Genomic DNA, 24,691 nt, shown 5'->3' on the forward strand with positions numbered 1-24,691 from the left:
AGGAAAAAGATGAATACAACCAAAATGCTTGTCTGGACAAGGCAAGGGAATACGAAGGAAAGAAAGAAAAAGAAGGCAAGGAAAGAGAGAAAAGAGAGGTAAGGAGACAAAGAGATAAGATAATATGGCTACCAGAATCCTCCAGACTCTGCCTTATGGTGGGTAGACTTGTAAGAGTCCTTTATAACAGCCCAAGCACTTAAAAGAATGAGGTGGCTTTCCCTCTGATGGCCCCACCATTCCTATCTAATATTTGCAAAACTCAAAACACATACCACAGATGAATTTCCATTCTCTAAGTTCTTTCAGCCAGGGCATACCACCACTTAATAACAGGCTATGCCAGATTTTTCTCAGCACTTGACTTTGAGATTTCTGCAGATATGGTTGGTCGGCTATAAATTATTAAACCAACACCAGCAGGTCTTAATCTTCAGTAGCACTAATCTGAATTGGAAATAAGTCAACATTATCAGCATCTTAATTAACATCTTGATACCAATCAGTGATGTGGGTGTCCGTTGTTTTAGAAAATATTTCTCTGAACATTCTGAAGTGCTTGATACAAAGTTAGGGAAGTCTATCAGTTTTATGAAATGCGCAAGCTCCAGTTTCTCCAGTGCTTGGGCACCTGTACCCTCGTGGGGCATCCAAATGGAATGGCCGGCTCCCAGCTTAGATGGATCACTTTCTTATCCCCGTATTTATCCATCGCTCTGCCTGCCTATCAAATAAATAAATAAATCTTTTTGGATGTGGCTTTCTCGTTCTAGATAATGTCAAGCCACAAGTGCAGGTCAGTGACAGTGTCCGGCTTCTCCGGGGACTTAAAGGGTAACTGCCTTCAGGCATTCAGATTAGTGCAAATGTGACCTATGTCAACCTTCAGAGAACACATCTGGCTTAATGAGTGGGAAAGTGATGCTGGCAGAAAAAGATGATCACTCTGAGGCTACTGGCAGCCTGGCCTTACCTCTCTCCTTTGCTCTCAAAACCACATCAAAGCCACCTGAGACTCAGCCATAGCTGGCCAATTTTTCCCACTAGCAATGCTAATGGTGCTCAGCCAGGTTTAGACTAACAGCTACTAAAGGCAACGCTCCTCCCCAGGACACAGAAACCTACTGAGACACAAAGACCATGTTCTTTCGCTGCTGGCCTGCCTGGTGAACAAAAGAACTCAAGAAAGTTTCTTGAACAGACTATTTGAATGGATTTAATGGACTCAGTTATGAAAAACCTTCCTGTGCCTGTGACCTCACTCAAACCGTTCCTTCACTGTCAGGGTGCCTGGCCATCCAGAGATGAACAGCAAGACATGGAAGAAGAGGAGGAAGGAAGGATGGCACCATGAGGAGGGAAACCAGCAGAGGTGCTTAACCAGTTTCACAGAACAGGGAGCAAAAGAGCATCTAATGGCCGATACAATCTAGAGCCAGAACATCCAAACTTGAATCCTAATTCTGCCCCTTAGTAACACAGCAAACTTCTGACTCTATTTTCTCACTACTTACTGTAGGAAGTTGCTGAGAAAGTTACATGAATCACTGGCATGACACTGGCCTGCTCTAAATGGTGTGTATACATTCATCCAGTCCTCTGAATTAAAGTTTGGTGAGCATCTGCTTCTTACTACTTCTGTAATCAATGATCACAAACTCCTTAGCTGAAAGCTGCACAAGTCGATGATCATCTTAGGATCCTATGGGTCAAGGACTCAACAGTGTAGCATTCCTCTGGAAGCAGCTCAAGGGAATAAGTCATTTCCTCACATTTTCTAGCTTACAAAGGCTGCCTGCTGACACCTGCTTCCTTCCACACATATCCACATCACCCTGATGACTGCTTCTATCCTCATGTCATCTTCTCTGTCTTGACCTTGCTAATTTCTCCTTATAAGGATCCCTGGGATCACACAGGACTCACCCAGATCACCCAAAATAACTCCTGCCCACCTCAAGTTGCTTGACACATTCATACCTACCAAGGTCCCATGGCAAGCTAAATAGCACACTCTCAAATTGTGGCAGAATGCAGACTACCTTGGGGATGGGAATGGAAGAGAAGGGGGAAGGGAGCTGATAGTCCTGTTATCACTGGGACTAGTGTTATTCTATTTTTTTTTTTTTTTAAGGCATAAAAGTGGTTTATTCGAACTAACCTAATGTTGTGCCGGTTTCTGAAATCCCCAGATAATCATCAAGTCTGAAGCCGGTGCTAAGGCATAAAAGTGGTTTATTCGAACTAACCTAGGTCTCCCAGCCACCTCCCCCAGCCCAGCATGGCCGGGCGGGGGAGGGGCAGCCGTTGCAGGATCCGCAGCAAGCCCGTGAGCCAGAGAGAGAGAAAGGAAAAGACCCCGAGAGCCCAAGCTCCCCAGTTTTTATACATTTCAGGCTATTAATTATACAGTCATGATCTAGCAGGCTTCTATTGGTGGGTTTGAAACTAGCGACTTTCAAAAAGTACAAATCGATGAGCTATAGGGTGGTGGATCTTATCAAACACCAGGTACCTCCTTCCTGAGGAGTGGTCTGCCTACGTGACCTGCCAGGTGTCCTGCTGGGTGTCAGGCCTAGAATCCACACAGCCCCCAGCCAAGCCATCAAGGCGGGATCACAAAGGGCAGAAAACTTCCAGGCTCTTCATTCCCCCCTCTTTCTAGTAACTAATCAAATCTTTGATTCAATAACACACTTAGTAATACAATTAACAATGTACAAGCCTCGTTGAAAATACTGACATTTAAGAATTTTTTTAGTGTTAAGATGTTACATGTACACAACACAGTTCTGTCAGGAACCGGAGACCCTAACTGCCTATCATCCTATCTGGCTCCTATATTTCTAGACAGAGGACTAGACCCCAACAGTTTAGGGAAAGGGGACGTCGTCGTCCGCTCTTGACTACTTCCTGCTGACAGGGGGGCGCAGTTGAGTAACAGCAGCAGTTGGGGGGGTCTATCTAACGGTTCCCGATAGAAGGCAGAAGTCATCAGGTGTTCGATGTACAGCCTGGCACTTGAAAGGCCCTTCTTTGTTGAAGTCTAGATATCAAAACATAACATAATTATAATTTTTTCCAACTTAGTAGGTCGTGAGTTCAGTTAGAAACTTTAGTTTGAATACTTGAGTTCTAGAGCTTAGATGCAAAAGAATTGTTAGGTTTTAACCTTTGTTTCAGCAAATAATATTTCAGTGGAACACATGAAACTCCCCCTGAGGCAGGAAAGTGACTTGCAAAGAGGTAACTTGCTCAAAGCCATGCTTTCCCCTCACACTGTCCTGCATGCATCTTGGTGGCTATTTGTAAAGTGCTGGGGACTGTGCCTGGAATATGCAAGCACTGAGCTGGGGTTACTCTAACTGCTGGGGCCATGGATGCTACAGCTGGAATGAAGAGTATAGCTTCTGCAGCTTCACATGAGGGGCACCAACACCCACGGAGAAGCCACCTATAGCTGGCCTTAAGAGTCCTTTTGTCTCCTGGTGTATTCAGAAGGCACTCTGGCCTCAATGGAGAGTTTGAATTTGGAGAGGAAGAACTGGGTGGGATCCCACACCTCTCCCTATGATGTAGGCCTTGAACAGGCAGCCAGGGCTTCACTTTGATCATTCACAGAATGAGACTACAGGGAGCATCCCAATTCCAACCAACTGTGGGGATCATGGAAGTGAACTTCACTAGTGAAAAGTATGTTGTGAAGGACTAAGAGTCTCAAAGTCAGAAGCCAGTGGCATATAAAAGGTCTTTAAAAATGAGAACGATGAAAAAACTACATATGGATTTCCTTTTCTGTTGTACCAACCAAACAGGATGTGCAAGTTTAGTGCAATGAAACAACAGGCCCATCCTATTTGTTCATAAGGCAACTGTTGATTATTGGTGCTATAATTTGATGTGAGAAAATGTGCTTGGGCATCCCAAGCCGGTACTTACCATGACAGGTCCCCTGCCTGTTGTAGAAGCCGTCACCACAGCTGCTCTCACAGCTGCCCTCTCTCAGCACGTGGAGCGGATCCCTGCAGGACACACAGTGCTTCTCCGTTGGACCCCAGCAGCCTGCACAGGACTCATGGCAGACTGCAGACGAAGAACAAAATCAGTGCACAGCCAATGACAGAAGAGGCTGCTCATTATTTTTCTTTCAAAAGTCTTGAGATTGAGGAGGAGGATGTTAGTTGGCTCCTTGGTTCCTAATCTGCTATACATATTTGAGGGGACCTCAAAATGGCCATGGAGAATGACATTAAAAAACAACATGCACATTTCAGGGGCTTTTTCGAGATTGACATCTCAAGAGAAAGAAAAATAGATCTATTAGAAGTATAACTTCAGTAAGTTCTAGATAAGGGATTTGGAACACAAAATCAAAGGGAGTTAAAGGGAAGGGAATCCCAATTGTGGAGACAGAGATGAGTTCAGGCTGTTTTCCATCTGGTTGCCTGTTGGAGTCAAATGATCAAAGTATCAACAGGACAGTCACTTCCAACCTCTGTTGTCATTAGCTAGGGAAAGAAACTATTCACCTTTAGTTTTTAAAAATTTTATTTATGTGAAGTCATAGTGACAAAGAGTAACACACACACACACACACACACACACACGTAATTAATAATCCACTTCTCACTCCCCAAAATGGCTTCAACAGGCAGCCCCAGAATGAAGCCAGGAGGAGCCTGGAAATACACCCAGTTCTCCCACATGAGTGGCAGAGACCCAAGCGCTTGTGCCACTGTCTGCTATCTTCCCAGGGAACAAAAAGCTGTATTGAAAGCACAGCAGGCAGGACTCCAGTGTGTTTCTAAAATGGAATGGGCATCAAAAGCAGTAGCTTAACCCTTTGTGCCATGATCCCTTACCCCCCCCCCCACATCACTGCCGAATCAGGCCTTTCTAGGATACAGCCCCACCTGACACTTTCTCCCTCCTTCCCTCTTTTCCATCATGCCTGCTTCTCTCTCCCCTCACACTTCTGCTCTCAGCTTGCTCTCCAGTAGCATCTGCCCTGCCCTCTATCTCCCAGACTAAGGAAGTCCACTGATCTTTTGCGCTTTCTCTTTCCAGCCTTTCCTTTCTCACTATAGGCTGCTTCTATAACAGAGTTGCCCCTTTAAGATTCTAAAATTTCCACTTCGTCCACCATCAGATTTTGGTTACTGTTCATGCTTGCTTGTCGCCTTAGCAATTCTGAAAAGAGAGGCCTTTTGTGAATAACTGAATATGTTAGATTTATTTATCTCTGTCTGGATGGCTAATCCAACCTAGGCTTCATGGATCCATCCTAATTAAAAAAAAAATTGTGTTTCACACTAACACAGCACAACAACCTATTTTTTAATTATTGTTTTCTTTTGACAATTTTTACATAGTTGATTAGGGCACAAAGGGTCAAGGGCTACAGGAAAGAGGGTAAGATCATTGTTTCCACATTCACTCTCTTTTTTTCTGTATCTGGGGTAAAGGAGGAGATAAAGGAGAAGCTACATGCAGCCTCCCACCCATCCCAGGGTTCCTGACGAGGGGCAAGTTCCGATGGCAGTGCTCAAGTCATTTTGATAGTTCAAGAGTTCTGACTTGCTGCCTATCTCGCCATTCCAAGCACGTTGAAATCTCTCCAGAATCCAATGGCTGACATGGTCCACCTTAGAGTCTCCACTTGCTTAAAGTTTCACTGCCAACACTTGGCTGGGGTAGTTGATCAATTTGTTCTGCCCTCCATCCTCTGTTGTGGTACCAGGTGTCCTCTGCAGGCTTCAATGGACTGCCATATCCTCCATGTGCACCTGGATATGCTGTCCACTGCTCCATCTGAGTCCCTGAGGAGGCCAATTTCTGGCACATACATTCCATGATGAGACCATGGAACTTGCAATTCTCTTCATGGTTGGGGTTCTGAGATCAGCAGTTCAGTTGGAGGGATCCCCAAAGAAACTTTGTCTGAGGTAATCCCAGACCTAATTCTTGTGTGTGCATTCCTTTAGAGGGTCCAGCACAGTCAGTCGCCCCAATCAGCTTATCTACATACTGGTGGTTGCAATTCCTGGGTCAGTTTTGTCTCCAGCCCTGTCTTCTACATGAACCAAAGGGTGTTGGAGTCCAGCCTGACCCTGCCCACCACACACTCAGCCCTCACACAAACCAGTGGGAGTTGCAGCCTAGTTGGAGCAGATCACAATAACCTCCACCAGGCCCTGGTTCCCGTGCTTGCCAGTATGTACAGCAGACTGGTCCAGTCAGTCCCACATTCAGCTCTCATACATGTCAATGGGCATTGAAGCCTAGTTCAACCCAACCAGCCCCACTATCCAGCCCACACAGATGCTGTTGGGTGCCATTCTGTTCAGCCATGTCTACCCCTGTACTGACAACAACCTATCTTGCAGAGTCATCAATTGTGATCAGAACTGGTAGGGAGGATGAGTGTTTTGTGTGTTGGAAAAAGGAAACGTGGTTAGCCACCCCTTAGCAATGTATTAGCTAGCTGTCCCTTTGAGGACAAAGAAGACATTTGTGATGTAAACCTGAACGTGCAATCTCTTCTAGAAGAAATCCTTGATCAGCAACATTTGTTCTCCCCATCAAATCTAGAAAGAACTACAACTTGTGTTAAACTCTAGGAAGGCTTCACAGTAAAGAGTAGCAGTGGTAGGAGGGGTGAGAGCCAAAGTTGGCCAGGCCTAAAGAACCAGAGGACCAAATATGGGCTGTAGATGTTACAAGCAGTGAGTTAACATGCTGTGCAACAATGAAGGAAGCCTCAGAAATCAGAATTTTTACTCTAGTCTAATGTTAAAGCATGAAAGAGGTCTTGCAAGACAGACAACAGAGGTGGTTGAGATTTTTTTCAAAGCTCTAGAGGCTATGTGCAGGGGTGTTCAGAAAATGCCCAAAAGCAGGCAGAACAGTTTGAAATCTACCATGTGGGCCAGGTAAGAGAGAGTGATAGCTTGGATGAAAGGTGTGGGAATGAAAGAGGAAAGACAGTTTGTTTAGTATCAGTTCTCCTTAGAAACTGAAGTTTCTCAAAGGAAGAGCTCATCTCTGTTTTGTTAATTCTGTGCTGAATACACTGCTTGCATCCTTACAAATATTCAAGTGAGTTCTTTTATACTTAACTCCTTGTTATTTGAAAAATGCTACAACAGAATACTGGCATTGATATCACATTATAACAAGAGATGCAGATGAAGGCTCTCTGTAACAGATTCCACCTGTAATGCATATAAGCTATGTCATTCGCTTATCCAACCACTCTTTGATTACTGACTCCAGGCATCATTTGAAGTGTATGTCATTGTTGATGCCTTTGTTGTCTCACTCAGTCTAGAGCTGATCTAAACTGTCACATAGCTAACCAACTGGACAAAAGCTCCAATTTCATTTCTAGGCAGGTATCCAGGGCTGATCCATCAGTTTTAAGCAGAAACAGCTACTATTGGCAAGGCACACCACTAGACGTTGGAGCCCCCCAGCTAACTGAGGGGAGCCAGGGCACATGGCTTCTGCTACAGGGACACTTGAAGCACACCATTGCTCAACTACTCTGGGGTTATTACACAAACCACCACTGGAAGTGAGTGCCTGGAGGAAGGGTGGAAGGATAGTGAGGGTGAAAAGACAGTAGCAGGCACTTCAAAGTCACAGGGGCCAGGTCGGGACCTTAGGCTTCACTCCATGGGAGAGTTTTAATAGAGCAGTGGGGGCTAGAAGAGGATACTTAAGACAAAGGGTAGAAAGGAGACGGGAACCAGAAGCACAGCTTATTTGTACTTTTCAACGACTGGCTGGGTGGTACAGATTGCCAACTCCACTGCTTGTTACAACAGAAAAACACTTCTAGAGTGTTTAGCTCTGAGAGGATAAGATGCTGGTTAAGACATCCACACCCCACGGCAGGGTATCCGGGTTTGAGATGTGGCTCCTGCTCTCTGATTATAGCTTCCTGCTAGCGGTGGTTCTGAGAGGGAACAGGTGACAGCTCCCTTAGTGGGTTCTGTGACATGCATGTAAGAGCCTGGCTCCCTGCTTCAGCTTGACCCAAGAGGCCTGCTGTTGTGAGCACTTGAGGAATAAACCAGCAAATGCTTTTCTCTCTCTGTCCCAACTCTCCCTCTTCTCTCTCTCTCCATCCTAATAAATAACTAAAGTATATATTATATGTGTGTATATATATATATATTTAAATGAACGTTCAACAGAAAGTTTAATGACATTAATATTCCATACTACTAGGTTTAATAACACAGTTTGGTTTTAGTTTCTAATATACATTTATTATAAAATTCACATATATTTTTAAATTAAAATAAAAACATTGGGCTCGGCGCAATAGCATGGTGGTTTTAAGTCCTTGCCTTGAATGCGCTGGGATGTCATATGGGTGCCGGTTCTAATCCCAACAGTCATGCTTCCCATCCAGCTCCCTGCTTGTGGCCTGGGAAAGTAGTCAAGGACAGCCCAAAGCCTGACCCTGTACCCATGTGGGAGACCCAGAAGAAGCTCCTGGCTCCTGCCTTCGGATTGGCTCAGCTCTAGCCATTGGGCTGCTTGGGGAGTGAACCATCGGACAGAAGATCTTCCTCTCTGTCTCTCCTCCTCTCTGTATATCTGCCTTTCCAATAAAAATAAATAAATCTTTGAAAAAAAACCCATTTCCAAACAGATTGGCAAACATACACAGCCCTTTCCTGCTCCTCCAGTTTCCTTCAGGGAATCCCCGCAAACAACATGCTCTATCAAGCAAAAGGCCAAGGGCAACCACAGGAGTGGGTCCCCATCCTTACTCATGGGTCTACTCTCACAGCTTGTTCAATACTCTTAATATCACTCCCACCCAGAGTTGTCAATCAGAACAGGGACCCATCAACATGCAAGATGCCCTCCATTTACAAACTTAGAACTCAGGTCCCTCACAAGCTGAGCCATGCTGAGCTTTCCAGGGCCACATCTTCCACACACACTAATTTTACAGAGTAACACACCCATGTCATATCTCTCCTTGATTTCCAACAGCACCACGTGGGACTGCCCCCAACCAGCAATGCTATGATTGCTTCCCTAGTCCCTAGGATCCTGTGTAATACTCTGGGGTCTCCTAAATTGTTACCATCTCTGAGACACTTTGCTGAACGTGTGCAAATGGAGGTAGGTACTCCTCTCCCCACCCTCCTGCAGCACTTTGTACAGGCATGTCTTGTGCTGTTTACCCAGTTGTGCCACTTACTCAGAGACCAATGGAGCTCCTGCAATGAAATGTCATCCCCTTCCAACTCGGGGCTCTGTTTTACTCATCTTAAAGCCTGAGTGTCCAGAACAAAGCCTGGCACGTGGTTAGCACTCATTAAACTTCAGGTAAACAAAGGCACTAGAGATTTTGTAATTGATTATGGGAAACTCATTCATCAGTTGCCTTCCACTACTCGCCATGAGGTTCTACTCTTAGCAGAAATAAATATGAGGCTATAATTGTTTTAAACATCTTGAAGTCCAGGCCCAACTGGAATGATCAGCATTCCTACCGGACCTAGAGGCTGTCAAATGTCTTCTCATTCCTCTGGCCGTTTCTTTCCTCATATGGAGCAACAGGCATGTTCCCTGTTCAGGCACAACAGCAGAAGGGATTCTGACTTCAACACAGACTGTGCCAAGCTTCCCTCCGTGCTGTGCTCCCACTGTGTTTTGCAATTTGACTTCTAATTTCTAATACTGAACATATGCTACTGCAGATTATCCCTTCTTGGAGGCTTATTTCACATGTGGCTTTTATTAAATTTGTGCGATTATGAAAAATAAAAGGTCATTCCCTGACGTTTCACCATCATTTCTCTTAGTGTTATATTTCAGATTGCTCAGGGTTTCAATTGTTTCTTGTGAAAAGTGTGGTCCTAAATTTTAAAAGGGGAAGGCAGCCTTCTCCTCTTACATGCAGTAGATAATGTGCTTTGTAAGGCCCCCCATTTCCCAGAGCGTAACAAGACATGCGTTGACTTGTCAAGCAATGCATTTCAAAAACAAAAAGGAATCAATTACTTTTCTTTTGCTAACTCTATATAGGAATCCTACTCAGAAATAAGAAGCTTGGTTTGTGCTTGATAACTTAGAAACAGAAGGTTGTTTTCAAATTCCCTTAATGCATGCTTCTCTAAGAATAAAATATGGCCACTGCTCAGTAGAGGGTTAAAAAAATATCCTAGGGCAGGTATTGTGGCATAGAGGGTTAAACTGTGACCTGTAGTACCAGCATCCCATACAAGCACCAGATCATGTCCCAGCTGCTCCCCTTTGGAAAGCAACAGATGATGGCTCAAGTATTTGGGATCCTGCCACCGTGTCAGAGACTTAGATGGAGTTCCAGGACTTCTGGCTTTGGCCTGTGCAAGCAAGAATCACTTGGAGAATGAACAAGCAGATGGAAGAAAATAATATGTAAGTCTAAAAGCAAACAAACAAAGCACATCCCATAGCAGGATTCGAGTCTCAGGAAGCCATAGCTCAGGTGCCTTTAGGCTCAGCCTGCAGATCGTGCCACGGCCTTCAAGAAGGAGCCTTGGTGCCTGGGCTTCCCCATGGTCCTTTAGGGTTGTTTCTCACGGAATTCGCAGGCTTGATCAGCAGACCCTGTTCCATTCACCAGGGAGGCTTCAGTTTAGACTTCTTCATGGCAAAGACATCTTGATTCATCACAGCACAACTGTCCAGACATCAGGCACAAGTATGTCACACACAAAGCACAGGCCTTTGTTTCAGTTCTTAACCACTTTGTGGCAGCTGCCACCATTCATCCCAATGTCACAAATGACTTGGAAAGACTCACCAAGATTTACATTTCCAGTAAGAAGCTCTCCATGGAGACATTTTACTTATTTATTTGTTTTGGTTTTGAATTCATCTCACTTTCATAATCAGTAAGGTGTGAATACTAATAATTGCAGGGGTAGGACTGGCCTAGTAGTCTAGATGTCAATGTATGGATGCCCATATTGGCAGGCCTGGGTTTGAGTCTTAACTCTGCTCCTAATGGCAGCTTCCTGCTAATAAGCATCATGGGAGGCAGTAGCTAATGGCTCAAGAAGTCAAGTTCCTGCCACCCACATGGGGTTCCTGGCTTCCATACCCAACCTACGGGGATCTCCCCCTCTGGCTAACTGACTCTCTCACTCTCTCTGTGCCTCTCAAATAAATACAATTTCCAATAGTATAACGAGAACGCAGGTTTGAAAAGGCAGTGAATGTTGTGTGTGACTGAGTGAGTGGCACAAAGGAGCCTCGTGTGAATCGTGTTAAAGTCCTAGTAACTTTAGGGAACAACCTGAGGCAGGAAAGCAAAGGATAGAAAAGCCACAGCAAAGGAATTTCACTCAGTCAGGGAGAGAACAAAACAAATAGAGTCCTTAGGACTTATGCCAGCAGGTGCATCAAGGGAAATCAGTCTGTCCCAAAGGCCTCACACACCAGCTTTTCCTACAACTTCCACAAAACAATGGAAGCCCTTGGAAAGTGATTGCAAATAGCTTTGTGGAGCCAGGATGCCTGGGCTGTGTGGCAGGAATCACTCCTCCCACTAATGTCTAAAAATCTCCAACTTCATATACTCTTCAAAGTACCAGTGCAAAGCACATCTGAGCAATCATCAATTTTGATCTTTTGCTGCAATCTTCTGTCCCTTAATAGGTTGGATCTATACCCTGCACCAGTCTCCCACTACCAATACAAGCTTTACATCCTGTAATGTGAATGCTTCCTTTACACATCACATTAAAAAAAAAAAAAATAGATAGGGGCCGGTGCTGTGGTGCAGTAGGCTTATCCTCTGCCCATGACACCAGCATCCCATGTAGGTGCTAGTTTGTCTTTTGACTACTTTACTTCCAATCCAGCTCCCTGTTTATGGTCTGGGAAGGTTATAGAGAATGGCTCAAGTCCATGGGGCCCTGGAAGAAGCTCCTGGCTCTTGGCTTGAAATGGGTTCAGCTCCGGCTGTTGTGGCCATTTGAGGAGTGAATCAGTAAGTGGAAGACCTCTTTGTCTCTCCCTCTCCCTGTAACTCTGGTTTTCAAACCAAAGTCCTATAAAATCTAGCAACAATAAAATGCAGAGATTACTTAATGAAATTCAATACAGAAAAAAAAATACAAACACATGAAAAACACCTCCATTTCCAAGAGTCATCAGAGTCAGCGAACCTGGACAGGAGAGCAGCAACTGGACACCAGGGGTGAGATGCAGAGTCAGCAGCAGCAGGCATGCATCTGAGAAACCATGCTCAGTGAGGAAATGAGCTAGGAAAGAAGGAACTATCCAGACAGTAACCTTGTGAATATTTAACACATAGGCATACAGAACACTAAAGGCAGACATACAATGAATCAGTGTAGCTACTCAAGGAGAGGGCCGAGTAGAAGAGCAGGAGGATGAGAAGCATATGAGAACAAAAGAGATAGAAAGGCAGATGAACAAATAGACAAGAGAACAGCCTGTCTTAGCTGATGAAGAAAATGGGCCATGAACTGACAAGTACGATTAACTCAACCTGCTTTATCTGAAACCCAAAAGAAGCAAAGGAACAAATTTTAACAAGAGTCCACTTTGCATCAATCAAATTGACAAATTTAAGAACTGTAACACCCAGTGTTGACAAGGGCAGTGACAAGTAGGCACTCTCATCCATGTCTGGTAAGAGTGTAAATTAATAGAGCTTCTTAAAAACAGAGCAGTATATGTCAAAGATTTCAAAATATATTACAAATACCCTTGGAACCAGGTACCACAAGAATAAGAATGTATGCTAATAAAAAAAATTGACCAGAAAACTATAAATCATTGATTAAAGAAACTTCAGAGGACACGAAGAAAGGGAAACACATGTCATGTTCATGGATTGGAAACATAAATATCATTAAAATGTCACTATCATTCAAAGTGATCTATAGATTCAATGTTATCCCTATCAAAAAGACCACTTAAATTTTTCACAGAACTACAAAAATGCTACAAAAATGTCCATGAAAGCACAAGGAGCTTTCCTAATAATAAGAGCAATACTGAGCTAAAAGAAAAAGCAGGATGCATTATATCATCTCATTTTAAAATACATTACAAAGCTGCAGCAATTAAAACAGCATGGTATTGGCATAAAAATGTATATATAGGCCAGGGGAACAGAATAAAGACCATATAAATAAATTCCAAACTCAATAACAAGTGGATCTTTGACAAAAGTACCAAGAATATGAATTGGAAAAGCAACAGTCTCAATAATAACAGTAAAAAAAAAAGTCTCAATAATAACAGTAAATAACAAAAAAAAGTCTCAATAACAGTAAAAAAAAAAAAAAGTCTACCTGAAAAAAGTTAGACCTGTCTTTATCTCCCACTGTGCACAAAAATCAATTCAAAGTGAATCAAAGATCTGAGTATTATGTATGAAACTGAAACTTTTAGTAGAAATGGTAAGAGAAACATGTCAGAACATATGCTTCAACAATTATTTTTGGTGAGATTCCAAAAACACAGCAATCTAAAGCAAAAATACACAAATGAAATGTCACCAAACTGAAGCACCTCTGCACAGCAAGTTAAACTACCATGACAATAGAGACATCCTACAGAAGAGGGAGAGTTATACATCTGAGAAAGGGTTAATCACCACAATGGATAAGAAATTCAACCCCAAAGCAAAGGATCATCACTAACATCATCATAATCCTGGGGCAGGCTCCGTGGCATAGCAGGTTATGCTGCCTCTTGGGACACTTATATTCCATAACGAAATGATGATTCAAGCCCAGGTTGCTTCATTTCAGATTCAATCTAACATCCAGGAGATGATGGCTCAAATGCCACCAATGTGACAGGCTTGGATGGAATTCAGGGTTCCTGACTTTAGTCTGGCCTTGCCCTGGCTGCTATGGGAATTTTGAAAATGAACCAGTTGGTACCAGACATTTTCCCACTCCTACCCTATGAGTCTGTGTGTGTGTGTTAGTCTACCTTTCAACTGATGAAACGGTAAATATTGAAAAAAAACAAACAATTTCATTTTAAAAATAGGCAGCTCTAAAGAGATGTTCCTCAAAGAAAGACAACTGGATAGATATGATAACTTGAAAAAGGAATGTTCAGCATCACCAATGATCAGAAAAAAATATCAAAGCTAAGACCTCATCTCACTCCAGTTATGTTTTTATCATTATCAAAATGATAAAACGTACCAAGTTCTGGTGAGGATACAGAGCAAAGGGAACCCCTTGCTGTTGGTGGGAATGTGAACTAGAATGGAAGCTCCTCAACCAGCAGAATGTAGAACTACCAAATAATCCAGCAACCCCACTACTAGACATATATTCAAGGGAAATGAAGTTAATCTGTCGAGGAGACATCTGCATGCCATAGCATCATCCACAATAGCTAAGAAATGGAAACAACCTAATGTCCAACTACTTATACATGGATAAAGAAAATGTGGTATCTACACACAATAAAATACTACTCAGTCATAAAAAAGAATGAAATGTAGGTACAGATATTGTTGCACTGTAGGTTGAGCTTCAGTTCAGAATGCTATGTTTCATACCTGAGTTCTAGAAGTTCTGCCTGCATTTTCCATCCAGTTTCCTGGAGAGCAGTCAATGACGGCTCAGATATTAAGTCCCTGCCACCCATGCAAGACATTTTGTTTAGAGTTCTTGGCTTTTGGATTCAGCCTGGCACAGCCCTGGCTGCTGTTGGCATTGAGGAACGAATCAGTAAATGGGCTCATCCCAACCTTTCAAATAATTAAAAACAAAAAGGATAAGACCTTGTCACTTCTAGCAATATAGCTGGAAATGAAGGTCGCTTCTCTAGCTGAAAAAAAGCCATGCACAGAGAGACAAGTATTGCAATATCTCACTCAAATGTGGAGGCTCTAAACAAACCCAAAAAAGGTGATCTTGTAGGAAAGTATAACGATGAACACCAGAGGCTGGGAAGAACAATAGGAGGGCGCGATGGGCAAAGGTTGGTTATTGCATGCTAAGTTACAGTCAGGTAGGAGTAAGAAGTTCTGAGGTTCTATTGCGTAGAACAGTGACTATAGATAATGTTAATGTGCTGCGTGTTCCCCTGTTCTAAAGAACCAGCTAAAACATTTTTGAATATTTTAATTAATCATAAAGAAATGTTATGTTTGAGGAGAGACACATATTTACCTTGGCTGAACATCACATGATGTAACATGTGTCAAAAAAATCAGGGGTGGGGCTTCTCCCTGAATATCCCCCTTTACCTCAGATACATGAAGGAAATAATATGGAAATAATAGTCTTACCCACTTTCCTATAGCCCTTGAACCTTCTTACCCTAATTAACTATGTAAAGATAGTCAAAAACATAATAAAAAATGAAAAAAAAATCACACAGTACGCATACATATCTGAGATTTTTATGTGTCTGCTAAGATATTTTATTTGAAAAAGTCAAAATAATAATAATGTTCGCCATAATGTCTACTAAGTTTATATTGTAATTATTTATAACAGAAAATGAACAAATGTGCAATAGAAGACTGGCCATAAATGAACAATGGCGGAGTCACAGATTGAAATTACACAGTTAAAAAAAAGATACAGAAGGATAAGTCATAATTAGAAAGCAGGGAAGAATACTGTATATAGAGTATAATTTTAGTTTTGAAAAATAAATATCTGTGTGTATGGACAGATACACTCAGAGAGACATACTCATAAATTTGGAAAGCATATACTCAAACACTTACAGTAACGAAACAGGCAGTAATGAAAGCAATGAAAGTCTGAGTTAGGAATTTCCGCTGATTTTATTAATTGTACTTTGTATTTTTATGTGATTTTGTTAAGTCAATTTTGGGACTAAGCAAATCCATTAAAAGAGGAAAACTTTTCCAAAGGAGCAGGGTATAGAGAGCTACAGTGTTTCGACTTAAGGCATGTGCTAGGGAAACAGCTAGCTAATCTATCAGCCAGCTTGGGGACACAGCTGAACTATTTACCAGTCTTTGGGATGTCTGTGTCTTCTGTAGATACAGCGCTTCAACCAAAAGGCATGACGGCTTAGCTGACAGTGGCTTTGGCAGGAACACAGGGTGAGTGTCTTGCAGGCAGACTGGCTTTTCATTAATTCACCAGGCAGAGAATAATGGCAGCACTCAGCTCACCAGGAATACTCTTACAGGTGTCCTCTCTCCCTTATCACTGATTACAGCTCTAGCCAAGGGTGTGAACACAGGGTCTTCAGCTGCCACCCACCCACAGCGATCACCAGGAATCCCCAGCAGCTGGGCCTCCCTCCCTGGATGTCCCCTCCCCACCTCTCCTCCCTGGTGTCTACTAATCCAACAGCCAAGGGCTTTTCTGGTGATGTTTGCTTGTTTTCAGGAACTGGAGCACAAAGGGAGGGACCACCAAGCCGAAGGCAGCCATTGCTGTGAGAAGTTCCAGACTTCCTGGCTGCCCCTCTGGCAGCTGCTTGGATTTCAGCAGAGACCACAGAGCCCTGCTGCTAACTGCCCCCAGGGCAGCATGGAAACGGAGGGTAGGGCAGAACAAGGGACAGTGCTAGGGTGGGGAACAGAGGGGAAGCAAAGAATGTGTGTCCCAGGGCTTAGCTAACATAACTAAGAACCCCAGAAACTGGGCAGGAAGCCAGAAGACTTGTCAGTATTTTGCGATCCATAGCTAAAATATTTGGGGTGTTCAAATTTGTCAAGAGGAATGGGATCTGTCTGGAAGATAAACTCCCTTGCATTTGGGTCAGGCTCTCTGCTGGCATGTGATACTTCTGTTCCGTCATTTGTCTTCCAGCATGCCCAGCAAGAACCTACAAGCAGCACACACAAAAGCCAAACACAGCCGGTCCCAGGCATAACACCACCAGCTGCCTTTCCTGCTCTCTATTTGTCCTGAACAAGAATAGCGAGCGAACAAGCGGGAGGGAAGACTTGGAATACCACTGGTATCTGTCTCATTGGCTCTAGTTTACTCCAGAAAGTTCCACTCTGGGAAGGCGATTCTGTTATCCTCCCCTTGAAAGGCATGACTTCACAGACATGATCCGAGTTCAACGAGAGTTGATTTTAGAGTGATCTGCCCAGTACTGATCAGCTATCTTAAACACTAGAGTCATAAAAGGAAGGAAAAAGGGGTGTGAAAATGAAAGTTTTTGCAGCTATCCTGAGGCCATGCCTGACCACGAATTGCTGACAAGGAGTCCATAACAGAACTAAGTGGCAGGCAGGTCACCAGGAAGCCCAAATCCCAGCACACCTGTTCGTTCTTGTCCTTTCTTCTCCATGGAAATGGTTTCCATCAAATGATTCCAGAAGACCCTCTAAGCGCTAAAATCATATGGCAGGCAAAAGGACAAGGTCTGCCTCTGCTTTGATAATCCAGTCACTTCCTGTTGTGATCCATTTTAAAACTCTCCCTGTAACACTGATAGCAATAAACCCATATAACAAGACTTGAAGTTATCCTGTTTACTTATTTAGGGACTATCTTCTCTGAGTAAAGCTGCAAGTTCCTTTTCTTATCCGTGAGACAAGGCTGAACACACACACACACACACATGCACACACAAAAGGCTCAACAGATCTTGGTTGCATGAACAGAATGCAAAAGACTGGAAAATTCACCAGAGACAAGAAGTCACTTTGCATAACATGGTTAGCAAGAGACCACAATTTACGGAGAAGGTTGCATTAAGTCTGCACACTGCACAGGGATTAAAAGGTAGAGCACAGCAAGTGAAGACTGAATGCGAGGAAGGCCCTGGACCCCCCCCACACACACACACTGAGGCCGCAATATACCAAAGAAGCAGAGACCCACTGTTTAGTTCCAGGTTATGGTAGACAGCAGCCTGACCACGTGCACCCCTAGCAAGCTCGGAGGGTTTCTGTCAGCTGGTTATGTCAAGACAACTGCTTCCCAAGCACTTCAGCCCAGAGGTCCTCACAGGGCCCAATGATGTGTAGAGTCACATGCTGGGACTTAATGCCTGATAAGTCTTTAGGGCTTAGGGACCTGGCTCCACGGGTCAGGCTTCATTTCCACAAATGATTGGCCGCTCTAGTCAACCACTGTTCCAAGAAATAATTAACTTTATGACTTCTTCTGCTGAAGCCACGGTTTTCAATCTCAACTAGGTAGGCATCCTAGACATATATTTTACAGCTTTTCTCATCAACTTTTCTCCTAAACATACCATGGTATTAGCTAGAACAATACGATTCTGTCTAGAAACAAACCCTTACAGATTCTCAATCTGAGCACTTCAAAGAAATAAAAGGACTGTAACTTGCAAAGAATATAATGAACTGTTTATATTCTGTTACATACAAATGTAAATTGTATTCTAAATGAGAGATTAGTGGCATGAAGCGCTGCTTCTTCATGCAAGTTATTTAATTTTCATCACCATGGGTTGAAAAATAAAGGAACAGTTTCAATAATATTAAAGTTGTAATTCATTGACCCCATACTACATGCCAAGAATAATATATCTATTCTTCACAAACACCTTTCCTAACTGCTCATGATAATGGTTTGAAACACATATTATTCTTGTTGTATAGTTGAGGGAATTGAGGCTGAAAGAGTTTGACTGTCTTGCTCACAGCCATCTGAGGGTACTTCAAAAATGCATATTGCAAAAACACCATGCATGGATTTCAATTTTTCCATCCAAATAGATGTCTTTTAATTTCACTTTTCCAAAAGTTTTCTCTTAAGTATACTTACACAACAAGTGATAGGGCCGACACTCAAAGTAATCCCACCTCTTAGAACCCTGTAAAATGTCAACAGGGTTATACGATTCTTTAACACATGAGACCACACAGCACCAGCTACGGAATGAACTGCAATGGTATGAATGAGCATTTGTGTTTCTCTCTCTCTGAGGCAACGGAAATCTGCTTTGGTTGTGGTTCATTGTTTTGGCAAACATTGAGGTGTAGCTACATGTATGTCCTCAGGACTGATGGCAGTGTTCAAAAGAAAAAAATGGGGAAAGGGCGGAAAGAGAATAGGGAAGGTCAATGGAAAACAGACACCCACATCCTCAATGAGAAACATGAATTCATTTGCTCATTCACTCCTGGCAATGCTATGTGGCAGACAGAACTGTCCTGGTTGTGTCATGAGGAAGTAGAAACATGAAATGAAAGAACAAGTGAGCATGCGAGCCAAGGTTACAACCCATGCCATCTTCCTCCAAAGCCCAGGCTTTGAATCACTGTCCCACACTCCCTCCCCAGCTCTCGGCCCAAGAAATATGGCAGCATTTACCAGGGGTGCCCAATCTCCAAATTTCTGTGAACAAAGTAATTTTCTTAAAGATTTATTTTATTTTTATTGCAAAGTTAGATATACAGAGAGGAGGAGAGACAGAGAGGAATTCTGTCACTCCCCAAGTGACCAGCAACGGCCAGTGTTGCACTGATCCAAAGCCGGGAGCCAGGAATTTCCTCCAGGTCTCCCACACGGGTACAGGGTCCCTAGACTTTGGGTTGTCCTCGACTGCTTTTCCAGGCCACAAGCAGGGAGCTGGATGGGAAGTGGAGCTGCCAGGATTAGAACTGGTGGCCATATGGGATCCTGGCACTTTCAAGGTGAGGACTTTCGCTGCTAGGGCACCGTGCTGGGCCTGAACAAAGTAATTTTTAAGCAAACTCAACACTGATAGAAATGCACACACATACATTTAAAAAATAGGCTGACTTCCTTTCCCTCACTTCCCAAGTCGGCAGTCTAAGGAGTACCTATTTCAACCCTATCTTGCACAGTGTGCCTGGCTGACTTTTTAAACTTTTTTTCTTACATACTTTTATGCCAGAGATTTTCATGTACCATTCTTGAGTCGCATGAAAATTGAATAGAAGATGATTGAAAAGAGGGGCCAGACAAGAGAGTTTAGTCTGCATCCAGCTTTAGATTTTAGATGAGAGTACCTAAGACAAGGCACTGAAACCACCATCTGTCAAAAGAACAGTAGTAGTTCAGGCCAAGTGGTGCCTGAGAGTCATTCGGAACATGTTCAAGGCCATGCGGTGTGGTGGGGCAGGCAGAGTAGACAAGGGATGCCCACAGCAGAATGCAGCATTGCCACTAGGCTGTGGGTGACTAAGAGATGGGCCATTAATTCCAGCAAAATGATCAGATGGGCCACGTGGCAGGAATCAAAGGAAAAGATCAGTTGTAGGACCTGAAGTCTACAGGGACCAGAAGAATGGGTTGGGCAGGAGAGGTTGGTCCCCATCTAGCCAGTAACAAAGCAAGCCTAGTGATTTTGGCAGGAGTCTGAGCATCAGAAGTGTAACTCACGGCCTGGGGACTAGCAAGGTGATGGATGACTCCATGACCCTATCTGCTCTGAAGAAGAGGCCAATTACACACTGCCTGTCTCCAATACAGGCTGTTAAAAAAAAAAGTCATGGAGCTGAACCTTAGAGTACAATGATCAAACTCCAAAGCTGGAAAAGGCAGGGGAAATAGAGTGGAGATTGGTATGGGTATGTCATGTGGTATATCATCAACTGCTGTGCTTAATTAACTGAGTACAAGGTATAACAATAACATTTTAGATATCCACCACTGCACCCAAGGGAAACAGAAGATAAACAAAAGCCCTGAAGATGAGATCTGCTAGGGGCCAGTGTTGCTACATGCAGAACAGCATCCTTTACGGGCACTAGTTCAAATTCCTGCTGCTCCACTTCTGAGCCAGCTCCCTACTAATGTACCTAGAAAAAAGTTAAAGCTGGCCTAAGTGCTTGGGCCCTGCACCCATGTGGGAGACTCAAAAGATGTTCCTGGTTTCCCTCTGATCCAGCCAGTGTGCTACAACCATTTGGGTAGAGAGTTAGCAAATGGAAGATCTCTCTTTCTCCCTCTTTCTCTTCGTATAATTCTGCCTTTGAAATGAATAAACCGTAAAATAGATGAGATTCTCTGACAGGATTACCTCTGAGTGCCATGATTTACCCAGTTACTCCCTTTGGTAGAAGAGCCAGATTATACGTTACTTAGTTCAGTTCTGTATTTTTTACTCTGCCCTATATTCAACATAGGGAGCATGAATATTATGCCAGTGGTGGCTGTTAATCAGCTTCCTTAGCACAGTGCTCACTTTCTTTGGGTTTTGATGGGTCAATAAATGGCAAATCACCCCAGTCATATCTTAAACCATTCTGCCAAGATATCAACCCACAAAAACCTATTGCTACCATAGATAGCTTTAAAAAAATGTTTAGCATGTATTGCAAGAGCATTGGTTGACTCGACTGACTTCCAAGGTCACCTGTAACAACTCACCAAAAAGTACACAAACATGCATACTGGGAAGGATGATTTGGGCCATCTCAGTGCCAAGATTTGATATAGAAATTGATCACAAATTTTGTTTTAAGATCATGGCCATCTCTTTATTCTTCTCTCTCTCTCTCCTTACTCCTGTTTCCTCCTTATTTTATGCATAAAAATGCAACCAGCCTGAACTAAAGCAAATTGGTTTAATTCCCTGGAGGGAGCATGAACAAATTTTCCCAGCAACTTTCAACTACAAGCATTTGTGTAAGGGTATATGTGGATGGAATGTGAAGCAGTCAGCTACATAAACTCATAATCAAATGAAACATTACCCATTTCAAAGTGCCCGAAAACAGCATTCACATCACCAATTAAAACAGAGCATAGGAGAAAGGAAAATGGGAAGAAGAAAAGTAAATATGTCTGTGGTATGTGTGTGTTTCAGGAGGTGGGGGTACTATCAAGGGAAGAGTAAAATCGGGGGAGGGGGGAATTATTCCCTTTTTAAAGACAAATCTGTCACTGGAGGGCTTGCAGGAGGCCTCTCTGATGGGATAGAAGAAAGTAAAAAATATATATCTATTAATTCCATCAAATTGAAATTTCAGCAGTTCACCCAAATTACCGAACCACTAGTTATTTATGAAGACACTTTTCTGTACACACCCACTTCATGTCCTTTTAAAATAACAGGTGAATAGAACACAACAAGTTAACAAAGAACAGGAGAACTTTATGGCTGAGATGTCCATTAAAACACTGGTCTCTGGAGAATCAGCATAAAATAGTTGTTCATTCATTCATCTGCCACCTGCTTGTTCAGCAAAGGCTGAGAACTTCATGTAACCCTTGATGCTGAAGATCCAGGATCCCAAAATACTTTTCCAGTCTCAAAGAGCCTCCGGGCCAAGCCCAGAAGTCTGGCTGCCTTCTAGGTGTTCCAACATGGCTGGTCACAGATGAGACCCTCCATCCTCGCAGCTCCAGGGTATAAACAATGCTAATGCTTCCATTCAAGATGCTTTCCATACAACCATAATCTCTGCATCTACCCAGGGCTGGGCAGAGGGGACAAGCAGCTCTCCCAACACAGGACCCAGCAGAGCCCAAGAGCTCACTCAGCCTGCACCTCTGACGAATGCAATGCGCTTGCTCTATTTTAACTATTTTACACCCCAATGATTTTTCCTGAAAATCCATCCAAGATCATAAATGAAAGGAGCGCAAAAATTGGCCTCCCCCAACACAGTTCTGCCCTGTGGATATTACAGTCATGGCCACGACCCTAATTTGAGTATCACACGTTGTATATACAGGTATTAAAACATCACACAGTCCCCCATAAACACATAAACTTCTTCTAATGCTGCAAGACAGCAGTGGCTCTGCTTCATGGTTGATGGCCAAGACTCTCTACTGACCCTGTGCCTCTTGAGACATGCCTGTTATTACACGCATGGGTCATCTCTGAGGATAGCCGGGGATCTGCCCTCCTGAACACAGACTTTGATTTTATCTCTTATGTCTGCTCTCCCCACCATCTCTCTCTCACCCGTTTCTGTATTCAAACAATTTTTATGCATGGAATTTCTCATTTATCCTCATGAATACAATCACCATTTAAAAATCAGTTAACTCCTAACAACAAATTAAAATATATTACGCCCATTTCCAACTGCAGACAGAATTATGATATTGAGGATTTCAATGAGATCTTAATTAAAAATGCAAAGTTAAAGACAGAAACCAGGAGGAATGAGTTCTACCATCCTATGACACAGCAGGATAGCAATAGTTAACAGCATTCTACTGTATATTTCTAATGAGCTAGAAGAAAGGAATTGGAATGTTTCTAACAACAAAGAAATGATAAATGGTTGAAATGATAACTGTAGCAGTCACTGCAATTTGATCATCACACACCATACACATAGATCAAAATTTCACACTGTACCCCATAAACATACATATAATTATTATGTTTAAATTTTAATAAATAACCCAATAAAAGTAGGCATATACACTTACTGAAATATACAGATGCCAAAATAATCCAATAAGGTTATTAACACACCACATGTCATCTCTCTCCTCCACTACTCTTTCCCTCTTATCAGGAGGCTTTTGCAGTGTCTTTGTTTTTATTTGAAAATCTGCTTGTATTTCCCAGTGATTACCTGCACAGGAGTGGCGATCTTGGTAGAAGCCGTCCCCACAGGTGGTCACACACTGTCCATGCCGCATCAGCAGAGGGGGCTGGCAGGAAGAGCACTCGAGTCCACTAGTACATGTGGAACACTGTGGCTGGCAGGCTGCCCAGGCCAAGAGTCGGGAGAGAAGAAGGCAATTTCTGATGAGCAATGAGGCATGATTCCCAAGCCCACTCATTCATCACCCGCTCCATCACCCGATCCCAATATCCTGGGGTTCCACAGCACGAGGACAGGGGAACCATTTCAACAGCCACCACTGGTACAGCACATAGCTCACACCAGGCACTGCTGCAAGTGCCACACACCTATCAATGCATTTTATCCTCACACCACCTCAAGGGGGTGGATATCCTTAATCTGAGTTTCACAAGTGAGGAAGATGCTCACACAAAGATGGAACTAGAAGCCAAAAAGTATGGTTCCACAATCCATATTATTTTCCTCTTATATCTCTGTCTCTCAATCTCTTTCCAAGAATATCCCTTGAGCCAATTTCTCCACACCCTATGCTAGAGATAAAATAACTTGCAAACAGGTCGAAAATTATGGTTCTTGAGAGAAAACAGGAAGAAATGAAACACTGTAAAACTAGCCAAAGCGCTAGTCCTCACTGAGTGTCCACCATACCCCATACACTATTCTAAGCACTGCACATGTATTGGCACGCTCAGTTCTCACATCAGCCTTATGAAGGATGTATACAATTTTTTCCACTTTACAGACACAGAGGTTCAACACTTACAACAGGGCATGAACCCACACACTCTTAAATAGCCTCATGAATCAAATGTAAGGGGAAATGTGAGATTTGACCTCAACTAAGGCAAACTCTCTGGGTAAGAGCTCCTTCTCTGATGTATAAGAATTCTGAGATGCACACGAACCCCTTCTGGATCTTCTGCTAAGAAAGAGAAGTTCTATTATCTGTGTAATGTTGCGCTAGTAAGCTCATTTCTCTGGCCTACAAGTTTCCCATTCACAAAATTAATAAGTTCCTACAAGTGATCTTCCCTGTCTCAAGGCTAAACATTTACCCTATATTAAATTGACTATTTTTCATTCATTTTACCAAGCATGCTGATGACAATATCAGCCTTGAGGCCCCTTAAAAATGAAAAAAGGAGGGGCTAGCATGGTAGCATATCACGTTAA

At 43.1% G+C, this 24,691-nt stretch overlaps 1 protein-coding gene across 1 annotated transcript in view; it reads right to left on the minus strand.

Annotated features, from left to right (window-relative positions):
- FRAS1 (Fraser extracellular matrix complex subunit 1) overlaps positions 1-24,691 on the minus strand; it is a 277,676-nt gene that overhangs the window by 207,181 nt on the left and 45,804 nt on the right. The window contains exons 13-14 of the mRNA XM_058666643.1: positions 23,504-23,638; positions 3,940-4,083 (exon numbers count right to left, since the gene is read on the minus strand). Of these exons, the coding sequence (XP_058522626.1) occupies positions 3,940-4,083; positions 23,504-23,638 (279 nt within the window). The remainder of the gene's footprint in view (positions 1-3,939; positions 4,084-23,503; positions 23,639-24,691) is intronic.

The sequence above is a fragment of the Ochotona princeps genome, chromosome 7 (assembly GCF_030435755.1).
Source record: "Ochotona princeps isolate mOchPri1 chromosome 7, mOchPri1.hap1, whole genome shotgun sequence".
Lineage (NCBI taxonomy): Eukaryota > Metazoa > Chordata > Mammalia > Lagomorpha > Ochotonidae > Ochotona > Ochotona princeps.